Source organism: Acomys russatus, chromosome 17 (assembly GCF_903995435.1).
Source record: "Acomys russatus chromosome 17, mAcoRus1.1, whole genome shotgun sequence".
Classification (NCBI taxonomy): domain Eukaryota; kingdom Metazoa; phylum Chordata; class Mammalia; order Rodentia; family Muridae; genus Acomys; species Acomys russatus.
In genome coordinates, this window is record NC_067153.1 from 40967289 (window position 1) to 40993363 (window position 26075).

The 26075-nt window shown below is 52.5% G+C and overlaps 1 protein-coding gene across 1 annotated transcript; it reads right to left on the reverse strand.

The window, feature by feature from the left end:
* Positions 1-1633: 1633 nt before the first annotated feature.
* On the reverse strand, positions 1634-16726 carry Ift27 (intraflagellar transport 27). Its single transcript, XM_051159908.1, has 7 exons — positions 16439-16726; positions 10587-10666; positions 10162-10221; positions 8927-8986; positions 7396-7513; positions 6428-6537; positions 1634-1889 (listed from the first exon to the last, which is right to left on the reverse strand). Exons 1-7 carry the CDS (start codon positions 16470-16472, stop codon positions 1791-1793), a joined length of 561 nt encoding a protein of 186 aa, XP_051015865.1. The 5' UTR covers positions 16473-16726; the 3' UTR covers positions 1634-1790.
* Between the last annotated feature and the right edge of the window lie 9349 nt (positions 16727-26075).

The window sequence follows — 26075 nt, forward strand, 5'->3', positions numbered from 1 at the left end:
GCTCCTTTCCACATGTCCTCATCAGAGCTCTCTGCAAGGTCTCTGGTGTTCTGGGAAGCAGGCACCTCCCCATGAGTCTCCAGAGATGCAAACCAATTGCAGGGACACTTCCTGTGCTCCTCCTACAAGGGCATCTGCACCCAGCTTGCAGTTGGCACCAGCTCTGCAGCCTCCCTGGCCTCCAGCTGAGGAGCCTAGTGCCAGTACCTCTTCCTAGCGGTGCCCTTAGCTGCAGGACTCTCCGAGGACTTCCTTCACTAGGTTTTGAGGGTGACAAGAGGTAGCACCATTTATACCACTTCGGGCACCTTGATCTTACAGAAGGGCAGAGCCGGGGAGCAGAGGTGGCCAAGGGCAACCACGGAGGGAACTGACCTTTGCAACATGGTTTCTGTAGCACAGGTTCTCTAGCTAGATTCAGGGGTCCCAGGAACCAGTTTTAGGGTGAGGGGAAATGCTTCCTGTTCCTTGGTTGTACATTGAGGACGTTTTGTGGCCTGGCATTGTCAGTGTCTAGGCACGTGCCTGGCCTGCAGTCGACCCTGAGCTGTGGCTTTCTAAAGTAGCCAGCCCACAGTGGGGATAGTCAGGGCATGCTAAGGAGTCATGGCATGCAGAAGGGAGATGTGGGGCTGGGGGCTGGCTGCTGCTCTGTGCCTGGATGGCCTGGACACAGTTGTCTGTCCTTCCTGTGACCTTGGCAATCAGCCTGACCTTCACCCTCTGCAGGCAGCATGGCCTCCACAGCTTCTGCCAAGCTCAAGGGGAGGAAGGAGGGGAACTGGGAGCTGCTGGCTCTGCTGCTGAGAGTTCTGGCTCTGCTGCCCCTTGGCTGAGCTTAATTTTCTCCTTCCAGCTTGTCATTTGTAAAAGTGGGATATTAACAGATTCCATGCTGTAAGGACAGAATCGGTGGATGCATGTAATGCGCTTAGCTCATGTAGAGACATGATGGGTCACCAGCAGCAACCAGAGCCGTTCCGCCATGGCCACTATCACAGGGACATACCAGGGGCTGTGTGTCCCTAGCTAGTGATGTGGGCATGGCACTCTCTCCCATTGGAGGTGACAAAACCATGTGGGCCAGAGAGTCATGGAGAAGGTAAGGGTCCCCAGGGAAGACTGACAATCCCAGAAGGCCTCAGGTGACTGTAGCCATAGCGCTGGTGTGGAAAGGCCTTCATTAGGAAGGAACAGGGTGAAGTGGTATTCCAACTCGATGCACAGGGAGACACAGCTGGCCATTACAGGAAGAGGCCAGATCTTGGCTGTCTGTGCACTTAGGGCTCCCAGCACTGGAGCTGGGACAGGCTGTCTGAACCCTATGCTGAGCAGCAGGCATCCAGGGAAGCGGGCAGGGGTCACTTGTTTTCCCAGAGGCAGTAGCCCCCTCAAGGAAGCAAGGTCCCTGGAAACCTTCCAGACAGGGATGATCCGTGAACCCGTGGCTGTAACCAGCCCTGGGCTTGTCTTTTCTACAGAAGGCCTGCAGAGCAGTCAGGCCCTATACATGAAGGGCAGAAACAGGTCCAGGTACACTCTGTGATTGTCCAGGAAGGCACAGCCCCAACTAAGAGCAGAAGCAGGGAGGGGGAAAAAACAACAACAACAACAACAATCGGAAGCAGTCACTGCCATTCTTTCTCCTTGGTTTATTAAAAGCTACGGTGATGTTGAGAAGTTCCAGGCTATTCCATCTTCTGTCTCCTATGAAGATGAATGTCCGCTAGGCTCGCAGCAGCTGAGCCCAGCCCAGCCCGGCCAGCCCCATGGGGCAGTCTACGTTACCCTCACACCAGGGTATGGAACATGTCCACCTTCTCCCGGTACAGCTGGTGGAAGAGCTTGGCCAGACAGTGGAACGGGGCCTCGTAGTTGTCCATCTCCTTCTGTAGGAAGTGAAAGGGGCGTGAGGTTGGCAGTCTGGGGAAGCTGGCCCCTACTAGAGGCGCCCTCCCTTCGGGCTCCTGGTACTTGGTGTTGGAACAGCTTCATGCTGTTTGGGCAGCTGCTGTCACAATGCAGATTTTATAGGGAAAACAGAGAGACAGAAGGGACACATGGACAGCTACATGGCGTGTGAGTGGCAGAGGCAGGGTCTGGAACGAGGTCTATCTGTGGAGCCATCCTTGTGGCCACTAGGGTTCTGTGTAGAGGGCATGAAGATGAATCCCCGTCCTTGGCTTTGACAGAGGTCCAAAGGCCAGAGCAAAACAGCAGACAGATGTGTTATAAGAGAGTCTGGTCACAGCCTGCCTCCAGAAGGAGCGGGATGGGAGTGGGGGTGGGGGTGTTGGGGGGGATGGGGGGAGGAAGAAGAGGAAGAGGGCTACAAAGGCAACCCAGCCCAGCTAGGAGAGGCAGAACACACACAACCCCCTACCTGAGAGATGCTAGGTTGCAGCAGGGAGCTTCTACTCCAGGACCAGTAGGGCCAGTAGGGGGAGGAGCAAGGCCAAGGGGGACTAGGCTTACTTTAAAGAAATATGCTGAGGCTTCTGGGATGGTGCCAGGTCCCAACAGGAATGCATGGCTCCTGCCATGGGGGCTGGGGAGGGCACCTGACACCACAGAAGGTGCAAAGCTGGCTCTCTGCTGGAGTTTTAACAGGCGGTTTCCTTCTCCCGCTGACGCTGGGGGTAGCACAGACTGAGCTGGAGCGAATGTTTGCTTTTCATGACTAAAGGTGCCGGAAGACATTCCTAATTTCCAGAGGGGTCGGGAAAATTGAAGAGCCTGCCTTAATTTGCACCTAAGAATAGCCAATGGCGGGCCCTCCAAGGTGAGGTCAGAGGGGCTGTCAGGAGGAAGGGCGCACATGGTACCTTTCTGACACTGTGGCCACTGCCAGCACTCACCTGCAATGTGAGTGTCTGTTTTTTTTTTCTGTCTGTGCTCCTGTCCCCCAAGTTTTTTTGGGGGGCTAATGTTGCAACACCAGGGGACCCAACTCAGGAGCCTGTCTCTCAGACAGCTGTTTGTTTGCTTTGTCAGGTAAGGTCTCACGTAGCTTAGGCTGGCCTGAAACTCACTATAGGCAAGGCTAACTTTGGATTTCTGATCCCCTTGCCTCTACCTTTGGAGTTCTGGGATTACAGGTATGTACCGTGGTGCTGGCGGTTGAACTCAAAGTGCCCTGAATGCTAGACAAGCACTTTCCCACCTGAGTTACCCTCCTAGCCACCATCATCACCATCAGTCATGATCATTTAAAGATGGGGTCTTGCTATGTAGTCCAGGTTGGCCTTTAGTTTTTTGTTTTGTTTTTTTGACAGGGTTTTTCTTGGCTGTCCCGGACTCACTTTGTAGAACAGGTTGGAACTCACAGCAATCTGCCTGCCTCTGCCTCCCTGAGTGCTGGGATTTAAAGGTGTGTGCCATCACGCCTGGTTCGGCCTTCAATTCTTAATCTTTCTACCTCAGAGCCCCACGTGGTAGGATTACAGGCACACACCACCATACCGTCTGGGCATTTTTCAAAAACCAAATGACAGAGAGAAACTACCACACTGCAGACAGGAGCTAAGAGGGTACAAGGGCCTGTCTGAAAGCTTTTCAGTGGCTGGCAAAGGCGCAGCCTCCATAAGAGGCACTGAAGTGTCTCTGATGAAATGGGAGGAATAGCACACAAGGCAGTGTGGCTGCACTTTACAGAGGAGTGGATGAAGCCGCGAGGGTGGACTGGCCCAGCTGGCCAGTGTATCCTGATCCCAGGCAGGCAGCCTTTTCATGGTACGGTCATAAAAAGGACAGGTATGCACCAGGCCTGGGGAGAAAGCTGCCTTGACAATATAACAAGGGAGAAACAGGAGCAATCAGGGGAGCCGTTGGCCAAGGGGAAGAAACAACAACAACAACAACAACAAAAACAAACAAACAAACAAACAAGGCCCAATGCCAAGAGTGTGCTGGGCAAGGTGGACAGTTAGCAGGCCAGGGAGCACCTGTGCTGGCTCCACACAGGCCTCATCAGGTTCGCCTCTGCTTGTGTGGCTGTCATGTCCCAGACAGTCAATGTCACTGAATAACAACCCCCACCCCCTGATTCAAAGTGTCCTTAGAGTGGAGGAAAGAGGCCTGTGAGGCCCTATGGGAGGGTTTTTAGACCAAGTCAAAAGCTCTCCAAAGCACTAGCTGGGAGAACCCATCATAAAATGCAAGGAATTCAATGCCCAGGAGCCTCGGCAGACACCATGGAGTGCTTGGAAATAGATGGAAATTGAACCATTTTCCAAACGCATTAAGGGGGCCGCCAGCGACAGAGCCCTTTTATCCGATGACTAATTATCATCTTGCGTGCAGTTTGGACACTGACAGAGCAGGCTGGTACAGGGAGGCGACTTTGGAGTAGGCTCAGACAAGCCCTTGGTTAGGCTTAGAATTCTGTCGCCAAGAGCCCCCAAGCAGGCCTGGTGAGGGGCCACGGGTGCCTCAGGGGTGGAAGGTCAAGCTGCCTTCTGGTTGGTTCTCTTCCTCCTTAGCTGTACACTGAGGTGGGGGTGGAAGGGGGGGGATACACAACCCCTCTGAGTCTGCTAACTAAATAACGGAGACAGAACAGCTGCCCTGTCAGGTTGCTACGAAGCTGAAAAGGTAATTTGAGCCACCCCGATCAGGTAGTAAGGCCCTCAGCTGCCTGGTGGACTTGGTTTTGCTCTGGCACTCTATGTCATCCCACCGTAATGATAAGGGGCGAGCTATGAAAATTCTCTAAACTTTGTTCAAAGAAATCCTTTTTGACTTTTTTTTGGGGGGGGGCTGGAAATATCAGACACGGAGGGGTGTTTAAGAAGCCAAGAAACTATGGAGGTCTCTCCCTGAGGCTGCTGCACTGCGCTTTGGAAGGAGGAGGAGGAGGGCATGGGTCTTGGCAGCATCTCAAACCACGTTGGGTTATGTTCCCTTTTTAATTACAGCTTTCTTAACCGAGCCGCCAGTGGTGCTCCTGTTAGCAGCAACTCAGGGGGGACTAGTTAACTTGCACAGTTAATACCAAGCGCTCAACCGAAGCCTCTTCAAGCAGAATTTATGCACACCCTTCCTGACACCAGAGTGAGCTGACCAGTTGCCTGGGGCGAGTGACTGATGTGTTGGGGCAGGTTTTAATTTGGAGGAAATGGGGGTGCTGGGGGAGGGGATGGAGATGAAGGTGGAGGAGGAGGGAATGGGGAGCTAGTGCGAGCTGTGGGTATACAGCTCACTGCTTGCTCAAAGGTGTGCGGCATGGCACAGCCTGGGAGCCCTGAGTAGTGCCAGCTCTCATTTGAACTTCATTAATCCAACATTGTGATAATTGGACTCAAGGCATCCGTCTCTGTACCAGCCACTTGTGCTGGGATTTAGCAAGGAGTAACAGTAAAAGCACTCTATCAGTGGGTCGTTTCCGTTTTAAAATGCTAGTGTGTAGAGTGTTTACAGGGCACTAGGCGTTGTGCTAGGTGCTTTACATTCCTGTGTGTGATGATCAGCAAAGGGAAACGTCCTGCCCTTGTACTTACAGGTGAAAAGCCTGAGGCCACACGGTGTGCATCCCACGCCCAGGGTTCCAGAGCCAGCTCAGCTCCTTGCCACTGGAAGGCGGGACCCTCGCTCTGAAGGCTATGCCTTGTTTGGGGGAAGTGTGCCAATGGGGGACACTAGAAATGCCTACATCCATACAACAGAGTGCTGGCTCGGGCTGTTCTGTAGGTGTCACAGAGCCTGCAGCTGGACTAACAGGATTCCTGGCAATGCCTCTGACAGGGCCCTGACTACCTATGAGACAGTGGTGTCTGGCCCATCCCATGCCTGTGGGGGAAGACACAGACGGGGTTTCTGACGGGTATGGACAGAATCACATGCTTGAAGCACAGTTTTCAAAGTTCCAAATGTAAGGAGCTGTTTGTTTCACTGTGCTGGACAGCCCTGATGGTGCCTGTGACCCATCACTCCATGTCTCCCCCTGCAGAGGGCTCTCACAGCAAAGATGACACGGCATGTGCCTATGGGTACAAGGAGCTGGGGGTCCTGGGGCTAGATGCATGCCGGTCATGTGGGCTAGTCTTTTCTTCCCCCCTACTTCCATGCTTAATTGGGAACTGGGGGTCAATTCCTGTCTCATAGAACTATCCAGTAGGCTCCACTGAAACCAAGAGCCAAGGGGAGTGTGACCTCCAGCAGCTCTCAGGGCCCCAGGGTTAGGAAAATGGAACATCTCAACTTCAACGTCTTCTCAAGAGAGTTGCACACAGCCCTGCTTCATGATGCCACACAGAGGACTTTGACAACACACACTGAGCAGAGATCCTGGGGAGAATGGGAGCGTGGCTTCTAACTTAAGAGTTTGTATCTGGTGGCAGGACCACTTGGTGCATCTGAGGTCATGAACACAGAGCTCCAGCACAGAGCTCCCCCAGCACAGTGGCTCAGGGGAGGTGAGGGTACTCACCACAGATGTTTCAAAGAATTCCAGGCCTTGGCCCAGCGCCCATGCCTGGGCCTGTGCAGAATCCACTGTTCGTCGGCCAGCCAGGTCGGTCTTAGTTCCCACTAAAACGCCTACTCAAAAGAAATAACCACAAAATTGTGTTTTGAGGTGGCAGGATGGGAGGTCGGCTACAGAGAGAGGGGGTGTGGCTCATCAGGTGACCGAAGCTGCCCACTTGAGGTGGTATGTGGCAGCAGGGAAGGTCCCCAGGGGCCACAGAGGACAGACTGGCTTTGGTGTGCACAGGCAGCTCAGCTCAAAGTTTTCTCAGGGCTTCAAATATATCTACGTTCCTCATCTCCTTAGGGCTGTAAGCACCAAGCAGGCCTGGGTGAGTCTTAGAAGAGCATTTGTGTTAATTCCCGGCACATGGAGCCAACATCGGACATGGTCATTAATGCTAATCTCGGGCCCGGGCTCAGAGTCAGGGACTCAGGTAATTGAGCTTGGTTCCCAGCTGCCTCAGCTGTGCTAATTTCTCAGCTCGTCTCTAGAGGCTGCTTTCCCTGGCCTCTAATGAGGAGAATTTGTTGATCTCACACAGGGATGAGAAAGAAACTGATTTAAAGCGTGCAGGAGTGGCAATGGGGCTGGAATGCAGCTTGTGTCTGAGTACTGGGGGGAAATGAGGGATTCTTCCCTGCAGTTAGCTTTCTGGAAACATTGGGTTCAGAATACAGCACCTTCCTTCTTATTGTTGTAACTCTGCCTGGTGGGTGGCACTGACCATCTCCCCACCCCCAGGCTTGGGGGAGGCTTTCAAGGCCTTTAAGAGGCAGTGCAAGGGCACAGTAAAGGACACCGAAGTCAAAGAGTGAGGGATTCAGGCCCCTGTCCTAGTTCCACAGTGGCTTGTGTAGTAACCCGAGGCCTTTGAGTTGAAGGACAGAGGTGGTGACCCTAGAAAAAGAACTACCCATAGTTCCTACCTGGGAGGGTGGTACCTGGAGCCTGGGCCCGGATCTTCTCCAGCCACTTGGTGCAGCTGATGAAGGACTGCTCGTTGGTCACATCATAGACGAGACACAAGATGTTGGGGCTCTCCCACTAAGCAAGAGACAGGAGAAGCACATTTCAGGGATGGTGACAGGGACTCTTGGGATGGGGAGAAACGGGAGGCAGGTGAGGGAGAGGTGGGAGGTGGGAAACTGTCAGGCTCACAGATGGCCACAGTTCACCACATAATGGATGGAGGCCAGGCGCAGTGGGGCTCATTCCCCCTCGGGAAAGGGAACTGTGAGCCTGGGTGAGAGGGGATTCCTACCCAGAAGAGGGCAGTGGCTACCAGGTACCTCTCTTCGGGGCTAACCCTTGCATGACTGAGACACCCGAATCAGTAAAATGATCTGGGCGACTCCCTTTTACAGTTGAAGTAAAAAGCTCAGAAAGTATGCTAACTGGCTCCATCTGACAGACTCCAGAGGCAGCCAGGCTGGTGAGACGGGGCTGTTTACCACCCAGAAGCCCTTTCTTGTCTTTCATGGTTCCACGAACTCATGCACCACAGTTCTTTGGGGAGCCCGGCACCACAAGGCTATGATGTTCTCCCAAACTGCAGTCTCCAAAGGGTACACCTTCCTTCATTGCCTAGTCCTTGGATGTGTCTGTCTGCATCTCCTTCAAGACTTGGGAACACTTTTGATTTCTTCATGGTGTTGCCATCAGCCTAATGCACACTACACTAACACCTGGGGCTCGTCACCCAGTGAAGAGCCAGGGTTCCAGGCTGAGGGCTGTTGGCCTTGGAGGTGGCTCAGAGTCCCTAAAGATCCTGCCACCTGCCCATGATGAGGTGACAGGATGCCTCTGCCTGGGCTGTGAATGTTCCCTCCGGTGCATGGGATCTGGGTACTAGGACCCTGTACAATTAGGCGCTGTTTTGTTTGGGGTATCAGAGACTTTGTAGAGCCTATAGAGTCCTAAGTTCTAGTCTCCTTGGAAGGCCTGACCAGGATGGGCTCTGGAGAGCTTGGCAAAACAAGACCAATGCAATGACCCTTCCTGGTGGGGGGAAGGGCAGGGCCTCCTGTCTAGCTTTAGGCCTCCCTAGAGGGGAAGGGATCAGTGGTCCTGTCCTGGCAGGTTGGGGAAAACCCTCAGATGAGGATGGTCAAAAACAGCAGGGTTGGGGTTTGTGTGTGTGTGTGTGTGTGTGTGTGTGTGTGTGTGTGTGTGTGTGTGTGTGTGTGTGTGTGTGTGTGTGTGTTGTAGCTTCAAGGACTGGCCAGCTTCATGGCTTCTGGCACATTCCAGAGCTAGGATGACCCATGATGGGCAAGCAGGAACATCTACTTACCAAGTGGCTCAGAGCCCCAGCCAGGAGGGATGCCCCTTAAAGGATCCTGCCTGGCCACTTCTGATGGTCCCAGTGAGGCACCGTGGGGAGTACCACGGGGACAAGGGTTGGGCAAAACGTAGTGGAAAAGGTAGAAGGTAGGAAAAAAATGACACGCTACTCACCAATTTATCCAGCATTTCAGAGAACAACTCCTTGCCGGCTGAGTCAAAAATGAAGAGTTCCTGGAACCACAGAAGGGCGTGTCAGAAGAGACCACGGGAAGAGTCAAGCCAAGGTTTCCCGCTCAGCTCTCTGTGAATGAGGCTTGCGGGTGGAGAGGGAGCACACACCCACGCACATGGGTGCTTTCACACATGCTCTATCCTTTCTGAAGCCCAGAGAGATGGTGACAACAGTCCAGAGTGCCCGAGAGGCAGAGGTAATAGCTTCTTCCATCCACCTGGTGTGACCTGGGTGGCAGGTGGCTCACCTTTCCCAACCTCAAAGCACAAAAATGGTGGGAGCAGGCTGATTGCCCACCTGGCGGGACAGACCGCTAAGCAGGCTGACAAGTGTTCTGGTGTCCAAGAGGCCGCTCTGTGCTTTGTTAACCAAATGGACTCTCAGATCCTATAACAACTCTTGGTAAAGGAGGTCACTGAGGAGGCCTGAGGAAGCTACTTAAAGTAGGACAGCCTGTCACTGCTCTGAGACTGGGAACATGTGCTCCAGACACAAGGCACCCAGCCCTCCCAGCCCAGATGGAGACCCCACCCAATGCTGTGCTTGCTTGGAACCCCCTCAGAGATCCCCAATCCCCCTCCTGGTTTAGCACCTCCTGAACCCTGATAGGCAGCAGCCCTGAACAGTGGGTCCTGTCTCAGCCTTTCCTGTGGCATCAGGGGACTTCTGTGTCTTTCTTTTTGCTCAGGGGTCTCCTTAGGAACCCGATAAATGCTACCTTCTGAATGAGATACGACATAAACAAATGAACATGGCATGGTGTTGTGCCACTCTTCCTCGAGAGTTGTGGGAGTCTATGGAGGGATCCAGTTAAGAACTCAGATAATTAAATTCCAGCACTTGGGAGGCAGAGGCAGGTGGATTTCTGAGTTCGAGGCCAGCCTGGTCTACAAAGTGAGTCCAGGATAGTCAAGGCTACACAGAGAAACCCTGTCTCAAAAACCCAAAAAAAAAAAAAAAAAAAAAAAAAAAAAAAAAAAGAAAAGAACTCAGATAAGAGATAACAGGTTCTTTTTGGTAAGGCCTGCATCCCAGTCCCTGCCCACCTCCCCACGGAGGGTGGGGGAACTCCCTCAATGATTCCCTGTGTCCTCGCTCTATGTCCCTCGCAGGGAGGGAACCCCAGCCCATGGGAGTAGCCCCACACGTGCCCTGGCTTCAGAGTGCCACTCACCACACTGTCAGTTGTGTCAAGAACTGGCACCGTCTTCACCACCAAGTCCACGCCTGTTGTCTGCAGGAGACACCAAGATCACAGGCATTAGAGGAGCCTGCAGTGGGGCAATCCAGAGTGAGGCCAGACCCCACCTTCCTGCAGAGGTATTCCCAGCTAAGCAGAGCTCAGAGGCCCTGAGAACTCCCAACTCCTTTCCCTCCACTGTTCCTGGCAACTATGTGGTTTCCAGGTCCGTCTGGTCCCCGCAGCAGACAGTCCCTTCCTGGTGGCCAGTGGAACCTGGATCTCCACGTGACCATTTCCTCATCTAGTCTCAGGCCTCTTAGGGCATCATCTAGGGACCTTGCCAAGTCACCCCTAGTGGGTAAGGGCCACAGTTCTGTACACAGTGGCCATGCGGGGACTCTTTAATCTCAGCTCACCAGAGTGTAGTTCTTCTGGAAATGGGTCCCATCACTGCGGAACATCTGCACCAGGGCTGTCTTGCCTACAGCTGGGTCTCCTGAGGCCAGAGCAGAGGAAAAGTCATCACTTGGGTGCCATCAGGCACAAGAAACCTCCTCCTATTCTAGAGTGCTTGCCTCGAAGCCAGAAACTTTGCTGAGTTTTCAGAGCAAATGTCTGCAGCTCTCGTGGGAAGCGGGGGGGGGGGGGGGGGGTGTTTGTCAGCAGAGCAGCCTGTCTGGGAGATCCTTAAAGCTTACACAGGCCACACTTTATTTCTATACACCTCAGAGCCCTGTCAGCCCAAAGAATGACCTAGAAGGTAACAGGGGTTAAGGAGGGCTCTGGAACCCTGGCAATAGAAGTGACACTCTTCCACCAAAGCACACCCTATGGGAAAACCTGTCACATTCAAACTCCAATTTACTTGAGAGTCTGGCCTGCAAAAAGGAGTGAACAGTGACTTGTGACCCCAACTGGCTGAGCCATTGCCGGCACCCTCATCTGCACCGACAGTGAAGAAGTCAGGAAGCTGCACCCACTGTGCGAAAACTCATTTTCAGGTGAGGCATTCCATCTCGATGTGCCAGGTGAATGCTGAGCTGCTGGACTTAGGGGCACACATACGCGCTTGCACGCACACAGCGCATTTTGCCCAACTGAGCTGAGCCTTCCTCTCTGTTCAATAAAAAGCCCCAGGAACCTGCACATCGGCAAGAAAGATTCCTGGAGATTTTCAGGCCCAAGACAGGAGGGAGCAGTTTCATATGGACCTCTTCCGGGGTTATCATAGGGGCAGCTCAGGATGCCTTGCACTTTGCACTGTCCCTGCAGCCTTCACCTCTGCTGACTATGTAAACATTCAAGAATTTTTCCCCGCCTTGAGCGCAGAACACTGAGTCTCACTCTGTTGCCCAGGTGTTACAGGACACCTGCTTTCTGCTTTCTCCTGGCCCTGACCCTCAGGGTCCTGACCACCACCACCACCACCACCCATGCCAGTTTCTTGACACCCAGCATTTGGGACAATCTCCCTCAATATCGTTTCAAAGCGGCTCGCTTTGCCTGACTCCTCCAGCCTGCCTCTCTGGACACTGCCGCTCTTGACTTTTTCCACCTGTCATTTTTCTCTTGTGAGGCAATTACACGGCTATATGTGAGACCTCGGCGAGGGCCAAGTGAGTCGTTCCTCAAGACCTGATTTCCTGCCTGGGCTTCCCTTCTCTCTCATTCCTTCCCTCCCAGGCTGTGTCCTCACTGAAGTCACAGGCGAAGTGCCAGGCTAAGTAACTGTCTGGGATTTTAATATTGCCTGGCCTTAACCAGGCTGATCTGGATGACAATCCCAAATGCCACCATGAAGCTCTTTTCACTATGGCCTCTCAGAGACTATGGGTCCCACCTACTCCAGGGCACACAGGCCAGCATTTCCTTCTCCATGCCTGCCTTGATGACCCCCTGACTCCAGAACAGGAGTCAGTCACCGTCCTGGCTCCCATCCTGCTCCTAACTCTGGGAGGAAATTGGCTCTTTCTCCCTGGGAAATTCCCCACAGATTGGTTTTGGTTCATTTCGTGAATCTTTCCGCTGACTGCCAGTCACCAAGGCTGGCAGCAAAGCTCCTGTGTGTGGGCTACGGGGAGGGATCCGAGGACGGAGAGGAGGGGGAACTGGTAAACACACTCTGCGCGCAACAGGATGACAAGTGAAAAGCCAAACAGCACAGCTGAGGAGCAGAGCATCCGAGGGAACATGCGAAACCTCGAGAGTCTGTGAGCCCATGTGGTTGCTGGGTGCAGGGTTTCCTGGGGCCATGGGGAGGGCTGGAAGCCCAGACTGCCTTGGGAAGGCACCATGAGGCGTTACTCGTGACCTCACAACTAACTGCGAAGTCTGGTGGCCACTAATGAACTCTCTAGATGGGGTGGTAGCCTGAAACAGTCCCCTATTGGCCCACCCTGATCATGTGGTTGGGGCGACCCTGTACAGGCTCCATTTTGTGGCCATAGCTTGCTCCTCTGCCTCTCTACATGGGTTCATCCTCTTCAGTTTTCCAAGGGTAGGCACTGCTGGGATCTGTCCTCTGTGCTCTGATTCTGCCTCTTCTGCCTCACCTTTGAGATTAAGCCTAGGGCCTCAAGCCTGTGAGGCAAAGGCCCTACCACCAGGCCACAGCCACAAGCCCGGCTTCTCTCGTTCCCTGACCCTTGCTGCCCTAGGCCAGCTCTTTCCTACATTAGCTGTGTTTCTAGCCACTGTAGGAGCACTTTGCTTGTCCACAGCCAAGGCCATGTCACACCACAGACCTACGTGGCTTCTCCATCTATCTCACTCTTTCTGCTCATCACGCTACCATGTATCAGCATCCTCGCTGTCCAAAGATGTGGCCCCCATCTCCCACGTCCTGCTGTCTTCTTTCCATCTTTCTGTTCTGAGCTGTCCCTCAAACCTATACCTTGAGCATTTCTCCCACCACCCACAGCTGCCCGAGGAGCTCACACATCGTCTTCAGGCCTGGGAAACCCCTCTTTGGGTTTCTCTGTACCCAGCCCTGGAGGCAGTGATCCTCCTGACTACCCCAGTGTCCCTGCCTGTGAGATGTTGACTTGGCACCTACATGACAGTCACTGATGTAAAGTGTAGTTGTCACCAGGACACATCTGGCTCTGAAGCTGAGCTCAGTCCTCTGCCAGGGAAAACAGGTCCTGGTGGCAATGTGGCACGTGGTGACATTGCCCTAGGGTGACTGAATGGAATGCTGTATCAGCCAGGCACTGCTCCTCCCCAGAGGCCTGCACCTAGCTCTGTGGGGTCCTTCCGGCTCTGTACCACTGCTATGTGTCTCTGCTTCTGCTGGCTGGCCTCTCCCATGTCAGGAACTGATTCTTTTATTAGCTTTCCCTGACTCCCCATGACACCATCAGAGAGACAGTCACAGAGCAGCACAGCCACTGAGTCCTCTCATTTGTCCACAGCATGAATGCACAGCTCTCTGCAGTCAACTTCTAGCCGACCACTAACCGTCTCCAACTGTCCCTCATGGAAAACCTGGATGCACACGCTTGTTTTCTTGCTCCTTGGACACGCCCCCCTCCCCAACCCAAGTCCGAATCCTGTCCTTTCTCTCTGGGTGAAGCTTAGTTGGCTTCTTGTGTGGCCTCCGAGATCATCTGTCCTTCTGTTGTCTTTACCAGGGTGGCTATCATATCAAGTTCATATAACCAGAAAGGGTGCCAGGGCTACACTCCAGGGAAGCGTGACTATTGTCCCCACATCCCTAGACAGATGGTTCATCACCAAAAGGGCAAAGGCTTGGGGCCAGACTCCAGCACCACACTAGCTGTGTGTTAAGTAACTGTGTTAGTTACTTAATCCTTCTGTACCCCCTTTGCTATATCTGTAAAATAGAGGCCAATAACAGTACTACCGTATTTGACAGAATTGCCAGAGAGTTGAGTCAGGATGTCCCGTGTCTGGTACAGTGTTGTTTGCTAAATAGATGAAACACAGCTGTGTGTCAACTGTTCTCTCTCTCTCTCTCTCTCTCTCTCTCTCTCTCTCTCTCTCTGCAAAGAAGTGGCAACTGTGTCTGGGGCACCCCTCAGATCCCACACACAAAGGGCCCACAGTTCCCACTTGCACATCTGGCTCCTTCCTGGTGAGGGCATTGGGCTGACTGCAGCTTGCACAGCAACTCAGTGTAGCAGATGCTCAGTAAACATCTATGGCAGGACTATACACGTGGACTGGTGATTATGTGAGAGAACACGTGGGCCTACGAGGGGTGAGAAGAAAAGAGCTAGGGAGGGGCCGAGTGTTTAGCAAGGGAGGAGTGGAGATTGAGAACTGAATGAGGCTCCACTGGGGTCCGTTGGTCCCTGGAGGCTCCCAAGGGGATACTCCCTAGAGGCCTTAGCTAGAAGCTGGAGACTGGGGACCAGGCTGGAGTAGAGGGAGGCCTGGAGCCACTGATGACTCTGGCTGGGGCTAGAATCATGTGACAGGCACAGTGCCAGAAGGACTAAGTGCCAAGCAGATCACCCAGGTCTGGACCCAGGGTCCGGATTACACAGCTCTGTTGCATGGCCAAGACTAAGTGTCTTCATTGCTCTTGGGCCTTGCTCGCCTCGCCTTAGAAGAGGATGCTGGAGGCCTGGCTAGTGTGGCTGCGAGGATTTGTTGAGGAACCCTGCACTGAGGGTATGAGGTGAGACCAGCACAGGACAAGTCTCAGGAGAGTGGCTCGTGACAGGAGCTCCTTGAGAGCTAGCTAGCTAAAGAGGAAGTAGCAAAGAACAGCAGGCAGAGCCACCCACTTAAAAAGAAACTTGAGTTAAAAAAAAAAATGAAGATGTCCCCAACTTACCCACGCAGAAGCTCAACACTATCCAAGGCAACAGAGCCTTGAGGGGACCGGCCACATCCTTTTGTTACACAATACTGCCTCCCCTGGCGCCCTGAGAGCTACAGACTCTGGAGAGCCAGGGTTCCTCCGTGTGTGTGTGTGTGTGTGTGTGTGTGTGTGTGTGTGTGTGTGTGTGTGTGTGTCAAGGCTGTCGCTCATCTTTCTGCATGGGCCTTTCGGTTTCAGATTAGAAAAGTCACTAAGGGCACTATATCCCCCCTTCTCAGTCTGTAGGCTGAAGATGGAAAGATGCCCCTATATTGTTGCTGATCTCTCCATCACAGAGAAGAATCACTGAGGAGACAGGCCTCTAGGCATACCTGTGAGACATGACCTAGATCGGGGTAAGGAGGGAAGGCCCACCTGCAAAGGTGAGTGGCACCACTCCATAGGCTGGAGCCCCTGACTGAACAAAAAAAAAAAAAAAAAAAAAAAAAAAAAAAGGAAGTGAGCTGGGCACCAGTGCCCATAGCTCCAGTTCCTGACCATTGCGGCAGTGTGGCCAGCCAGCCTGCCTTTGGATCTTGCCACCATGCCTTCCCGGACACGATGGCCGGTCCTCTGGAACCGTGGACCCCTAAGTTGCTTCCTGTTAAGTATGTTGTCACAACACCAAGAAAAGTAGCCAACACGTTTTACCCACGGGCAGAGCTCGGGAATCAAGCGGATCTGGGAACGTTGGGAACTACCTTCAACTGGGGGTTCGCACTAGCTAACCCCACAGAGAACCTACTCTAGTGTGCTGTGGCAAGGGGTTCAATGAAACACAGGTGCTCGGCACGCACGCAGCGCTGACGCAGTGGGCACGCAGTCTACAAGCTAAGCGAATTGTCTTTTAAATGTTCAGACTGGCTCAAGGCAAGCCCGCAGGTGTGAGCGCCACAAACTCACTCTGCACGCTTCTACTTAAAAATACTCACACACAACCCCCCCCCCCCCGCCGCTTTAGGCACTTTGCAGGCTATATTCACGTCAGTCAACAATAACACGATTCTTACTTCTGGGGAAACTCCAAGTTCCCTCTCAGCGGAGCAACAGAGTAATCCACCCCACCTCACCTTCCAGATATCACAGGGAGTGGGGCCAGCGTCACCGACGCCTAACTTTTGGGGGGTAACTTTGGGGGTGCTTGTACTGAAGCATTTGCTCAAGTTTGTAAGTCTACCTGGTGAAGGTGGTCTCAAAATATGGGGTGGGGGGCGGAGATCGGGGGTACAGCTGAAGCTACAAATGTGCGCTAAGGGAGGAGGAGGAGTGTCGTGTCGTGACCCCACCCACTTCCACCTCGACCCCGCCTTCTGGAAACGGCTGTGAGTCACTGCAGCCATTCCTATGGGAGACAGTGGGACCAATCGTGAACCCAAGCTGATTGTTAGGTCGGCTCGGGCTCCGGGGACCACGCGTTTAAGCGCATTTATCACTCACCTGCTAGGATGCATTTGGCTGCTAGCTTCACCATGGTAACCAGGTACTAGTAGGGGTGCGGGGGTTGAAAGAGGGTTAGGATTCGGAGACCGCTGACCCCAGAGCCTGAGGCCGTGTTGGAGGCCCGGGCGCTAGGGTTGGTTGGACAAGGGGCCCCAGGCCCCAGGCAGCCTACAAGGGTGCTGGTGGGGCGGAGCGGAACCCGCTCCCAGCCCAGCTTTCCTGTCCACTAGTCTCTCTGGTCCCAAGTGTCGCGCCAAACGGGCTCCTGGCAACCATCGTTAACCCGCCTCCTCCCTCCATATTGTTCTCCTATTGGCTGCTACCAAACGGTCAGTCCAAAGAGCCAATAGAAGAAAGAGGCGGGGAAAACCGTCTATTTCGCGGGAAGACGCGGAAAGGTTTCTGCTTTTTTACTGCTCTCAGCTTAGCCAATGGCTTCAGATGACGTCAATCACCGCAGGGCGCCTCCCAGCGTTTTTTGGAGAAGCAGCCTAACCGGGATGCAGCGGGAGGCGGGAATTAACGGGGTTTTCTGATTGGTCATTGCGTGGCTTGAACCGTCGCAAAGTGCTCGGGATTAGCCGCGCCCCCTTCCTGGGAGTGGACTCGCCCACGTGGGGCGGGGCGACGCCGCGGCGTCCGCGCAGTGGAGGAAGCCGCAGTCTCCGGATCCCGACTCCGGTCTTTCCCAGGCCCCAGGTTCAACGGAGCTACCACACATCTAATCCTTGCCTCATGTCCAGAACAAAAAAAATGCCATCCTTAAAGCCCAAGCATGTTATGCGCCTTTAAACCTTGATACACTTGGGAGGAAAGGATGCGGAACGTTGAGCAGTGGGGAAGAAGTTACAGGCTTAGGATGCTTTGCAAGGTGGGCTTCTGTGGACAGCACCCTTTCGGTGCACCTCCCAGAAGCGGGAAGGAATGTTCACGAACAAATAATAAATATTTGGGTAGAAGATCTTTTCCTGATGGAAATTCATACAGTGTATACATATGTAAATAGATACAAACTTATGTTACTATGTATCAGTTAAACTAAACTAAAATACAAAAATCTAAAATAGGCGCAATTTGAAGCGATAACCTGAGAGAAGGGGTGCGGGGTACACACCAACTTTGCTGAGCGGATTTGCGCTTCTCAGTCCGCTTCCTCTGCTGTGGTTGAAAAGGTGCCATCCTGAGTTTGCCCCTCCTGAGGGAAGGGTGGGTAAATGCCATCTGACTTTCCCGGGAGTCCCTCTTTCTTTGTCTCCAAGTGGCAAGATATGACTGGGCAAGTCACCTACCCTCTAGACCCCTGAAATAGAAACCATCTCATGGGAAAAAGAAAGTGGGCAAGTGTCCGTGCCTTGGGGTTTTGTTGCTGTGACAAAACACCCGAGAGAAACCGTTTAAAAGAGGAAAGGTTTAGTCTGGCCATTGATTGAACATCATAACAATGGCAGCGTATAAGCATATAGCCCGTGTTGGGAGAGCGAGGAAGGGCTCCAAGGATATGCCCCATAGATGCACTTGCTTTCAAGTAGGCTCCGTTTCTCCGGACCCAGTCACTTTGCGGTAGCCCATCACATTCGGTACCCAACAATGGATAAGTTGACTGATGAAATCAGAGCTCCGGTGAGCTCTCATTTCCTTAAAAGCCTCAGTTCTGGTCACCTCTGCTCTGGGAGCCAGGCTGTCAACACACGAGTCTTGGGGGGTAGGGGTGGGGTATATCTGCCATCCTGTTGGCCATGTGGAGTTCTCCACCCTGATGCTTACTCACTTTCATTGGGCCCCAGGATTCTGATAGCTAAGACTTAGAAAGGATGATCTGTGTCCCCAGAGGGTACCTATGTCAGGAGGAACTGGAGGGACTATTCCTGCCTGAGACTTACCCAGACTTCCCTAGGAACCCTTGTTGCTGCACCGGACGTGGCCAGCGTTTCTCTGCTCTGTCCTGCCTGGGTGAAGAGGCATTTCTCCTGGAAAAGTAATGCTGCGCCTTGGAGGAATTCATCCTGTAGATATTTAGAGAATACTAAGCAGAGAGTGGAGAGTGGGGCTGAGCCAACAAGCCCAGCTGGGAGGCAGGTGACCGAGAAGACTACCCATAGATACTTGGAGTCAGTGTTGGGTAAGGGAAGGTTTGGGGCAAGACCACAGTTGCCCCCATGTTGCGACCCATGAGCCCCCTGGGCGATTTCAATGTCCACTTCTGTGTGAGTACCACCTCTTAGGCACTCCCAGGGTTGCTTTATTTTTGCCTGGGCATTGCATTGTTCCTCCAACTCCTCGAGAGCATTCCTACCCCAGGGCCTTTGCATTAAATGTTCCTAGCATGGCTGCAGGACTCTGTCCCTCATGACCTTCAGATCGCCATCCCAGTGGCATGTCCCTAGCGGTCCATCCCTAGGCATTCAGTTGAGAGACTCTCCCTCCATTGGGCAGCCTGTCACCTTGCCTTAATGTACTGTCTTCCTGGCACCAGCCACCAGTGGAAAGGAAGTGCCATGGTGCTTTGTAGAATTCTTCACTTGAACATCAGTGTCAGGAGAAGAGACACAGCATCTTTAAGTCATTGGCCTCTAGCACAGTCCCCAGCATGGTGAGACACTCGGTGGGTGTTTTTTGAAGGGACAGATCTCATAGGGTTTCCCCTTCTGGTAATACAAAAAGCACTGACTGTTTATTTTATTTATTCTTTATTGTCTGTGGTACTGGGACTTGTACTCGGAGCTTCGTGCCCATGAGGCAAGGGCTCCACTTCTGAGCCACATCCCCAGCCAACAGACACCCATTCTTGAGCACCGGTTCTCACATAGGAGAGATCACCTCTGGGAGGGGTGCAGCAGACATTTAGAAGTGGGGCGCTTGGTCCTGGCTCCTCACTTTCCCCTGACTGTACCCGATGCTAGGGCTGAATTCTCTACTGAAGAGGAAGGGTTAACAGTGCTGCTGTGTGGCTGTGGGGTTTTGCATGGAGGGCTTTGCTTGAAAGCAGGTCATAGAGGCAGCTGTTGACAGACACATTGTTCCCAGGGACCTTTGGATCTTTCCTGACAGCGTGGACAGCAGAGTGCATGAGCTGCAGTACAGAGCCAGTCAGTGACAGCTGCCACACTCTGGACAAGAGGTACGGGCTGGTCGGGTCCCTTGTACAGCCTAGGTTCCTCTGCTATCACACTGAGAGCAGTCCAGGGTCCTCCCTCTGTCTGCATGATGTTGGAGCCCCTTCACCTACATAGTGTAGTAGCAAAGTTGTTGGGTACAGAACAGACCTTTGGGTGGAGGGGATGAGTCGGGAGCTGGTCCTTGTGTAGTTAACACTGAGCCTCGAGAACACTGATGCATGCAGGTCCACGGCAGTGCTGAGCAGAGAAGGTCTTTCTTGTGGGTGTAGATGAGGCCTTCTCCTAGGCACAGCTGATATCTTAATATAAGGGAGCTTTTCATTTGACGTTGCCAAATGTCCCCTTAGGGTCAAACTCTTCCATGGACTGCTGACATTGAAAAGGCTCCTGACTTAAAATGGAAATTCTAAGGTCTTTGGACCACGCGCCCCAGGTTTGAATCTCTCTCTGCTTGTCCCCTGAGTCCCAGCAGCTCAGTTGTTCTCCTACCTGTTCCCGTGACAGTACATGGATGTGCAGCAGGGAAACTCATTAACACCAGCTCTGATGCACAGCCTGGGGCGTGGTGGGTCTCCTGGGGCACCGCACGAGGCTATGGCTGTGTTGGGGTCTACAGTTGGCTGCAAAGCAGGGCAGCACGTCTAGTATGAAGCGTCCTGTAGCAATGACCTTTAAGGTTTGTGTGCCTGCCACTCGTGTGCCTGGGTCTACTTGTTTGTGTCTCGGCTGGTGCAATGGTTGGCAGTGGACATCTCAATAAAGGGCAGAGGCTGCGGGACTGACTCATTTCCCCTGTGTTCTGAATGCAAAGTGGAAGAGCCCGGAGCTTTGTGTGGTGCCCGCAGGGAAGGCTGCCATGTGCTGATTTGGTCAGCAGGGGGCAGCAGTCGCTGGGGAAAAATGCCAGCCACAGGCAGGGACCAAGGACTCTAGGCTTTTCATGGTCTTCAGGGCTTCTTTTATTTAACATTGAGCAAATTACTTCTCCAGAGTCACTCGAGGTTTCCTTTAACAACCCTTTGCCAGCTTCTCTGAGAAAGACAAGAGCTTCTCTTCCAGAACATTCTACGTTCACTGTGTCGTGTCCTTTCCTGGGTGGATGATGGACCTGGAAGCTGGTGGTGGGTGGATAACTCAACTGGCTCTCCCTGGAGGCTCATGGCTTGGACGCACGCCCCAAATCCTAGTCCCTTTTTGAGATCGGTGCATAAAACTTGTGTTGCTATGTTCAGAAGGCTCAAATAAGAATAGATGGTTTAGTATGACAGATGCCAAACTCCTCTACAATGAGGTAATCTACCTTTAGTGCTTTTCCCTTCTTCCTCCTTCTGTGATATCCTCACACCCCATAATACCCTGAGGCTGAGGGACACACCATCTTGTTGAGACTGGCTATTGCTCATTTGTCTACAACTACTTGGACCCCGTCTTAGCTTGTCCCTCGATTCCTTAAAAACAGCACAAGCCCCGTTTTCTCATTTTCTTAAACTCCACTGCTGTTGATGTCCTCTGTTCTGTTCCTCTAGGGCTCTGACCATGCCCTTTTTCCCTAAGAGCCTCCTTGCTGAGCACAGCCTTTCTGTGATCGTCACACCAGAGGCTGCTTCCATGGCTGGACAGGGAAGCACACACACACAAGTTCTTTGCTACTTTGAAGGTACAGCCTGAAAGTTCCCAGTGCTCAAGATATGCATTGTGAACTATACTGTGCCAGGAAAACCCTAGAGATCCCTCTGCCATCAGGATGGACTCCACGCAGAGGTCAATTCCCTGGCACCTTCTCCAGGTAGCTTTGGAATGTGTCACCAACACCCAAAGGAGCCTTTGTGGCTGGCACACAGCAGCCTTACAAAAGCACCTGCTGGTAGCCCACAGGACAGAGCTGAGGGTTCTTCCCGGATGGGACTGGCCAAACACATTAACTGGGGCTGGGTGAGGTGGGGATGACTGGAGCTGCCAGAACATTCCAGAGCCCTTGCAGCTGTGAGCTCCCCTTCTGTGAGATGTTACAGTAGCATCTGTCATGTCCTGTAAAGGGAGCTGGCGAGGCAGACGGTCCTTCAAACCTCCCCACTGACACCTTCAGAGGCCAAGCGTTCCAAAGCGACATCCCTGGCTCTCTCAGGGAGCAGAGGGACAGGCAGGTGGCCCTTTAAGTTAGAAGATTCCATTTGGAGTCTGACTGTAAACAAATTGCACATCAGGAAACCAGGAGCCAGAGCCTGCCTCAGAAGGGCTGGGGGATAGCCCTGTTGGTAAAATACAACCATGAGGACCTGAGTTTTATCCTCAGAGCCTACATAAAGAAGCTGGGTGGCTTGCAATCCCGGTGCTGGGGATGGGGAGGCAGGAATATTCTTGGTGCTCAATGCTCAGCCAGCCAGCTTGTCTGGCAAGCTCCAGGCTCGGGAAAGACCTTGTCTCATAAAACAAGGTGGAAGGTGCCTGAGGAACGACACCACAGGTGACCTCTGTTTTCCACATGCAGTTACATACGTCTATGTCTCTAAACACACACACACACACACACACACACACACACACACACACACGCATGTGCACACACACATATACACATACACCCATACATACGCACAAGCATTATGGAGTCAGGTGCAGTGTACTGTGTACCTGGGGTCACAGCTACTCAGAGGGCAAATATTTGCAAGAGGATGGCTCAAATTAAGAGTGTAAATCTATCCTGAGTACCATAGATGCAGGCTCAAAAAACCAAGTAAAAAACAACAGAAGTTTATGTGTTGGGCTCCTACCTGCCTCCTTAGGAAAATTTTAAAACTTCGCATATCTGATCTGGTGGAAAGAAACACTTAAAACATTTAGGGTCTTGCAAGACTAAAGCACAGATGCTAAATTGTGTGACAAGCTTCTGCTATAGGTGCAGCCATTTTCCAGAGGAGGACACGGAGGTTCTGAGCTGCTCACCAATTGACACACAACGTGTAAGATTGAGGCTACTGTTCCTTTGTGCCCCAGCCTGACTCTCCAAGCTGCAGGCTGAGCAGCCCTGGGAGAACTCACAAACCCAGCTGAGCCTCTGTCTCCTTCTACGTTAAGATGGCACTGATCACAGGACCCACCCTGAGACCATGCAGGGTCTAAATGTGCACAGAGAGCACTTGCCGTGGTGACACAGTAAACTCTAGACAGGCACCACCTGCATCTAGGACTTTAGAGCACCCAGCTTTAAAACTAATGAATAAGCGAACAGGTGCATTAATGATCTGAACGCTCTCTCCTCTGCAAAGACGGGAAACTTCCTTTGCAAGGAATGTGCAACCCAGAGGCAAGGAAGGGCCTTTGAGGCAGAAATAAAATGGCAGAGGAAGTCATTTAGCAGAACCGGGTGTCTCTGTAACATCTATATTCTGAAAGGACCTTTCTAAGGCTGGCCCCACACCGTCGCGATGATCCCTCTAGCCTTGATGACAAGGTGGAGGCTTGTGATGACTGGACAGCAGTCCTTCTGCATCTAACCCCTGCTCCAGCCTGGGAAGTTTTTTTTTTTGTTTGTTTTGTTTTGTTTTGTTTTTTGCAAAGCTGTTGGGGCAAAGTCATTTCTCACCCGACAGCGGTTTGCCAGGCAACTTTTTCTCCAGAGCAATTTGCCGAACTGATCGGCCCCTGCTCGTTCCTTGAGAGTTCACAGATGTGAGCCTTAGCAGAAAGAGTGACAAGTGGCTTGAGACCCGGAGAAGCCAGAGCAATAAGAAGAGGGAGCTGGCTTCTGGCTGGAGAGCAGCCAAGTCAGCACCGCGGGTGCTGCACTGAATACAGAATGCGATAGAATGTTCTGTTTGCCAGCATGACTGTCAAGAGCCTGCAAAATCAGAACTGCTGCCATGCTGGTCTGTCAGCTGATGAGTCCCTCCAGTCTTGTCACAGCTGCAGAGGGCTAGTTGCTTTCCTGTGAGGGTCCTGAGTGCACATCTGGGCTGAGACGCACCCAGCTTCATGGGCCAGACCCTTTTTTAGCTTGGACTCTGGGGTAAGGTCAATATCGTCTTAATCTGGGGTCTCCCCAAGTTTACCCTCAGCAAGGACTTGAACAGAAGTGGCTCCTTGTAAGTGGTCCCCATAACACCCCTAGGAAGTGGGTCAGTAAGCTGAGGAGAGGAAGGAGACAGTGGGGGGGGGGGCTCCAGTGCCACCCCCCATGCTCAGCAGGAGCATTTGCTCAGGAGAGGAACTGGGGACTGGAGAGAGCTGGGAAGTGGCTTGGGGATGCTGCAGGAAGCAATCTGCTGCCTTCAGAGCCAGCTCCTTATCCAGTATTCGCTGCCTGCGGGTTTCCCTCTAGGTCACCCCCTGGCTCCCCATTGGCCTGAGAGGGCTTCCCAGCTAGAGATCAAGAGCCTTCTTCAGACAGCAGGCTTGGGCCTTCAAGATGGGAAGTGAGGACCGCCACACCACTGCATCTGCTGTGTCACCTCTCTACCTCCCTCTAGGATTGTGGCAGTAGGGACAGAAAGTCCTCCATTAAGGAGCATTGGAAATGTGGCTGTCACTGCCACCTGTCTGTTTGGAAGGCTCTTCTTTGTGGCCAAAGCACTCTTTTCATCCTTCAGCATCCAGTGAAGATGCTGCAGCTTGCCAGGTGCCTTCCTCATCATCTGTCGGTTTCTCAGGTCTTCTCTGAAAAATGGCCACAAGCGTGGTCCCTTTTAAATAACAGAAATCGAGTCCCTAGGTTCTGGAATTCAGATGTCTGAGACCAACATCTTGGGGCCACAGGCCCTTAGAAAGCTCCCAGGGAACACCCTCTTGCCTCTGCCAGCTTCTGGTGACTCCTGGCCACCCTCAACTTGCAGCTGTGTCCCTTTTACTCTCTGACTCCGTATCCACCCAGCTCTCCCATATGGCTTTCATATTTACTCTTTGTAAAGTTATTAGGTGTAGGGCCAGCTCTGATCCGGATGCCCTCACAAAGCAAGCTCTTACTGGAATGCCACCTTCAGTTTACCTAGCCTTATTCCTGTTATGGTCACAGCCTGAGGTTCTGAGGTAATGCTTTCTTTAGGGAGCTGTGTGTGTGTGTGTGTGTGTGTGTGTGTGTGTAGGCATACACCCATGGAGGCCATAGGCTGACATCATATGTCTTCCTCAATCATTACCCATCTTAGTAAAGATTTCTAATTTTTATTGTATGTGCATGGATTTTTTTTTTTTCCTGAATGTACATAAATGTACCATGTGCTGGCAGTGCCCATGAAGGTCCAAAGAGCACATTGGATCCTCTGAGACTGGAGTTTCAGATGCTTGTGAGCCACCATGTGGGTGCTGGGACTGAACCCAGTGTTCTGCAAGAGCAGCCAGGGCTTTCTGCCCCCGCACCGTCTCTCCACCCACTTTGTCTTAGTCAGGGTTTCTGGTTGCTGTCACAAATACCATGACCGAAAGCAACTCGGGGACAAAAGGGTTCATTTCGCCTTACAGCTTCTAGTCTAACATGCAGGGAAATCAAGGCAGGAGCTCAGGCAGGAGGCATGGAGGAATGCTGCTTACCGAGCTCGCTCAGCCTGCGTCTTGTATATACTCCAGGACTGTGTTCCCTGGGGATGACGCCGCCCACAATGGGCGGAGCACTCCTACGTCAATCACTAGTTAAGAAAGTGCCCACAGGCTTGCCTACAAATCAGTCTAGTCTTATGAAGGCGGTTCCTTAATTGCACTTTCCTCTTCTCCGGTAACTAGCTTGTGTCAAGTTGACACAAAACCATCCAGCACAACCTTCTGCTTGACTTTTGGAATCAGAGTGTCTCACTGAAGCTAGGTTGGCTACCAGCTTAGCCGCCTCTGCCTTGCCCAGCATTAGGATTGCAGGCATAAGACACCGCGCCTGGTACTCGAACTCAGAGCACCATGCATCTTACCAACAGGCATCTCCCCAGGCCTTGTGGGTGCTCTTTGATTGTTGTGGTATTGGCAAGGCTTAGGTCCGCCTCTCCTGTTAACCACAGCCACTTAACTAAACCAGAGCCTGTTTCCCTGTCAGCAGCTTCCAGAAGGCACCAGCAACCTAGAAGCTTTCTAACATAACTGTGGTGGCTGTGCCTTTAGTCGCTCACAGTGGGAGGGCCAGCTTCACCTCTTGGTCTTGAAACTGCTTCCTAGAATGGTGGGACAGGAAGAAGGCCCTTCCTGCTACCCAGGGACTTTTCTATGGATCAAACTGTTGTCTTCTCAGGGGTATAGTTCCCCCTGCAGGGCCTTCATGGGTACTGTAAGCACATGGTACACTTAAATACATTCAGGCCAAAATAAATAAATAAATAAATCCATACACATGCAACAAAAATATAGTACATTACTGCCCCATATCCAAGCAGTGTTCTTATAGAAAAACAGGATGGGAGCAGGGTTGGGGGGCCTGGGTGTGGAGCACATGGCCACTGTCCAGCAGTTGGGACCAGAGGTAGGAGACTCTCAAGTTCCATCTAAGCCTGTACTATGTAGCTAGACTTTGTCCCAGATAAAACAAAAATAAATATTAAAAAATT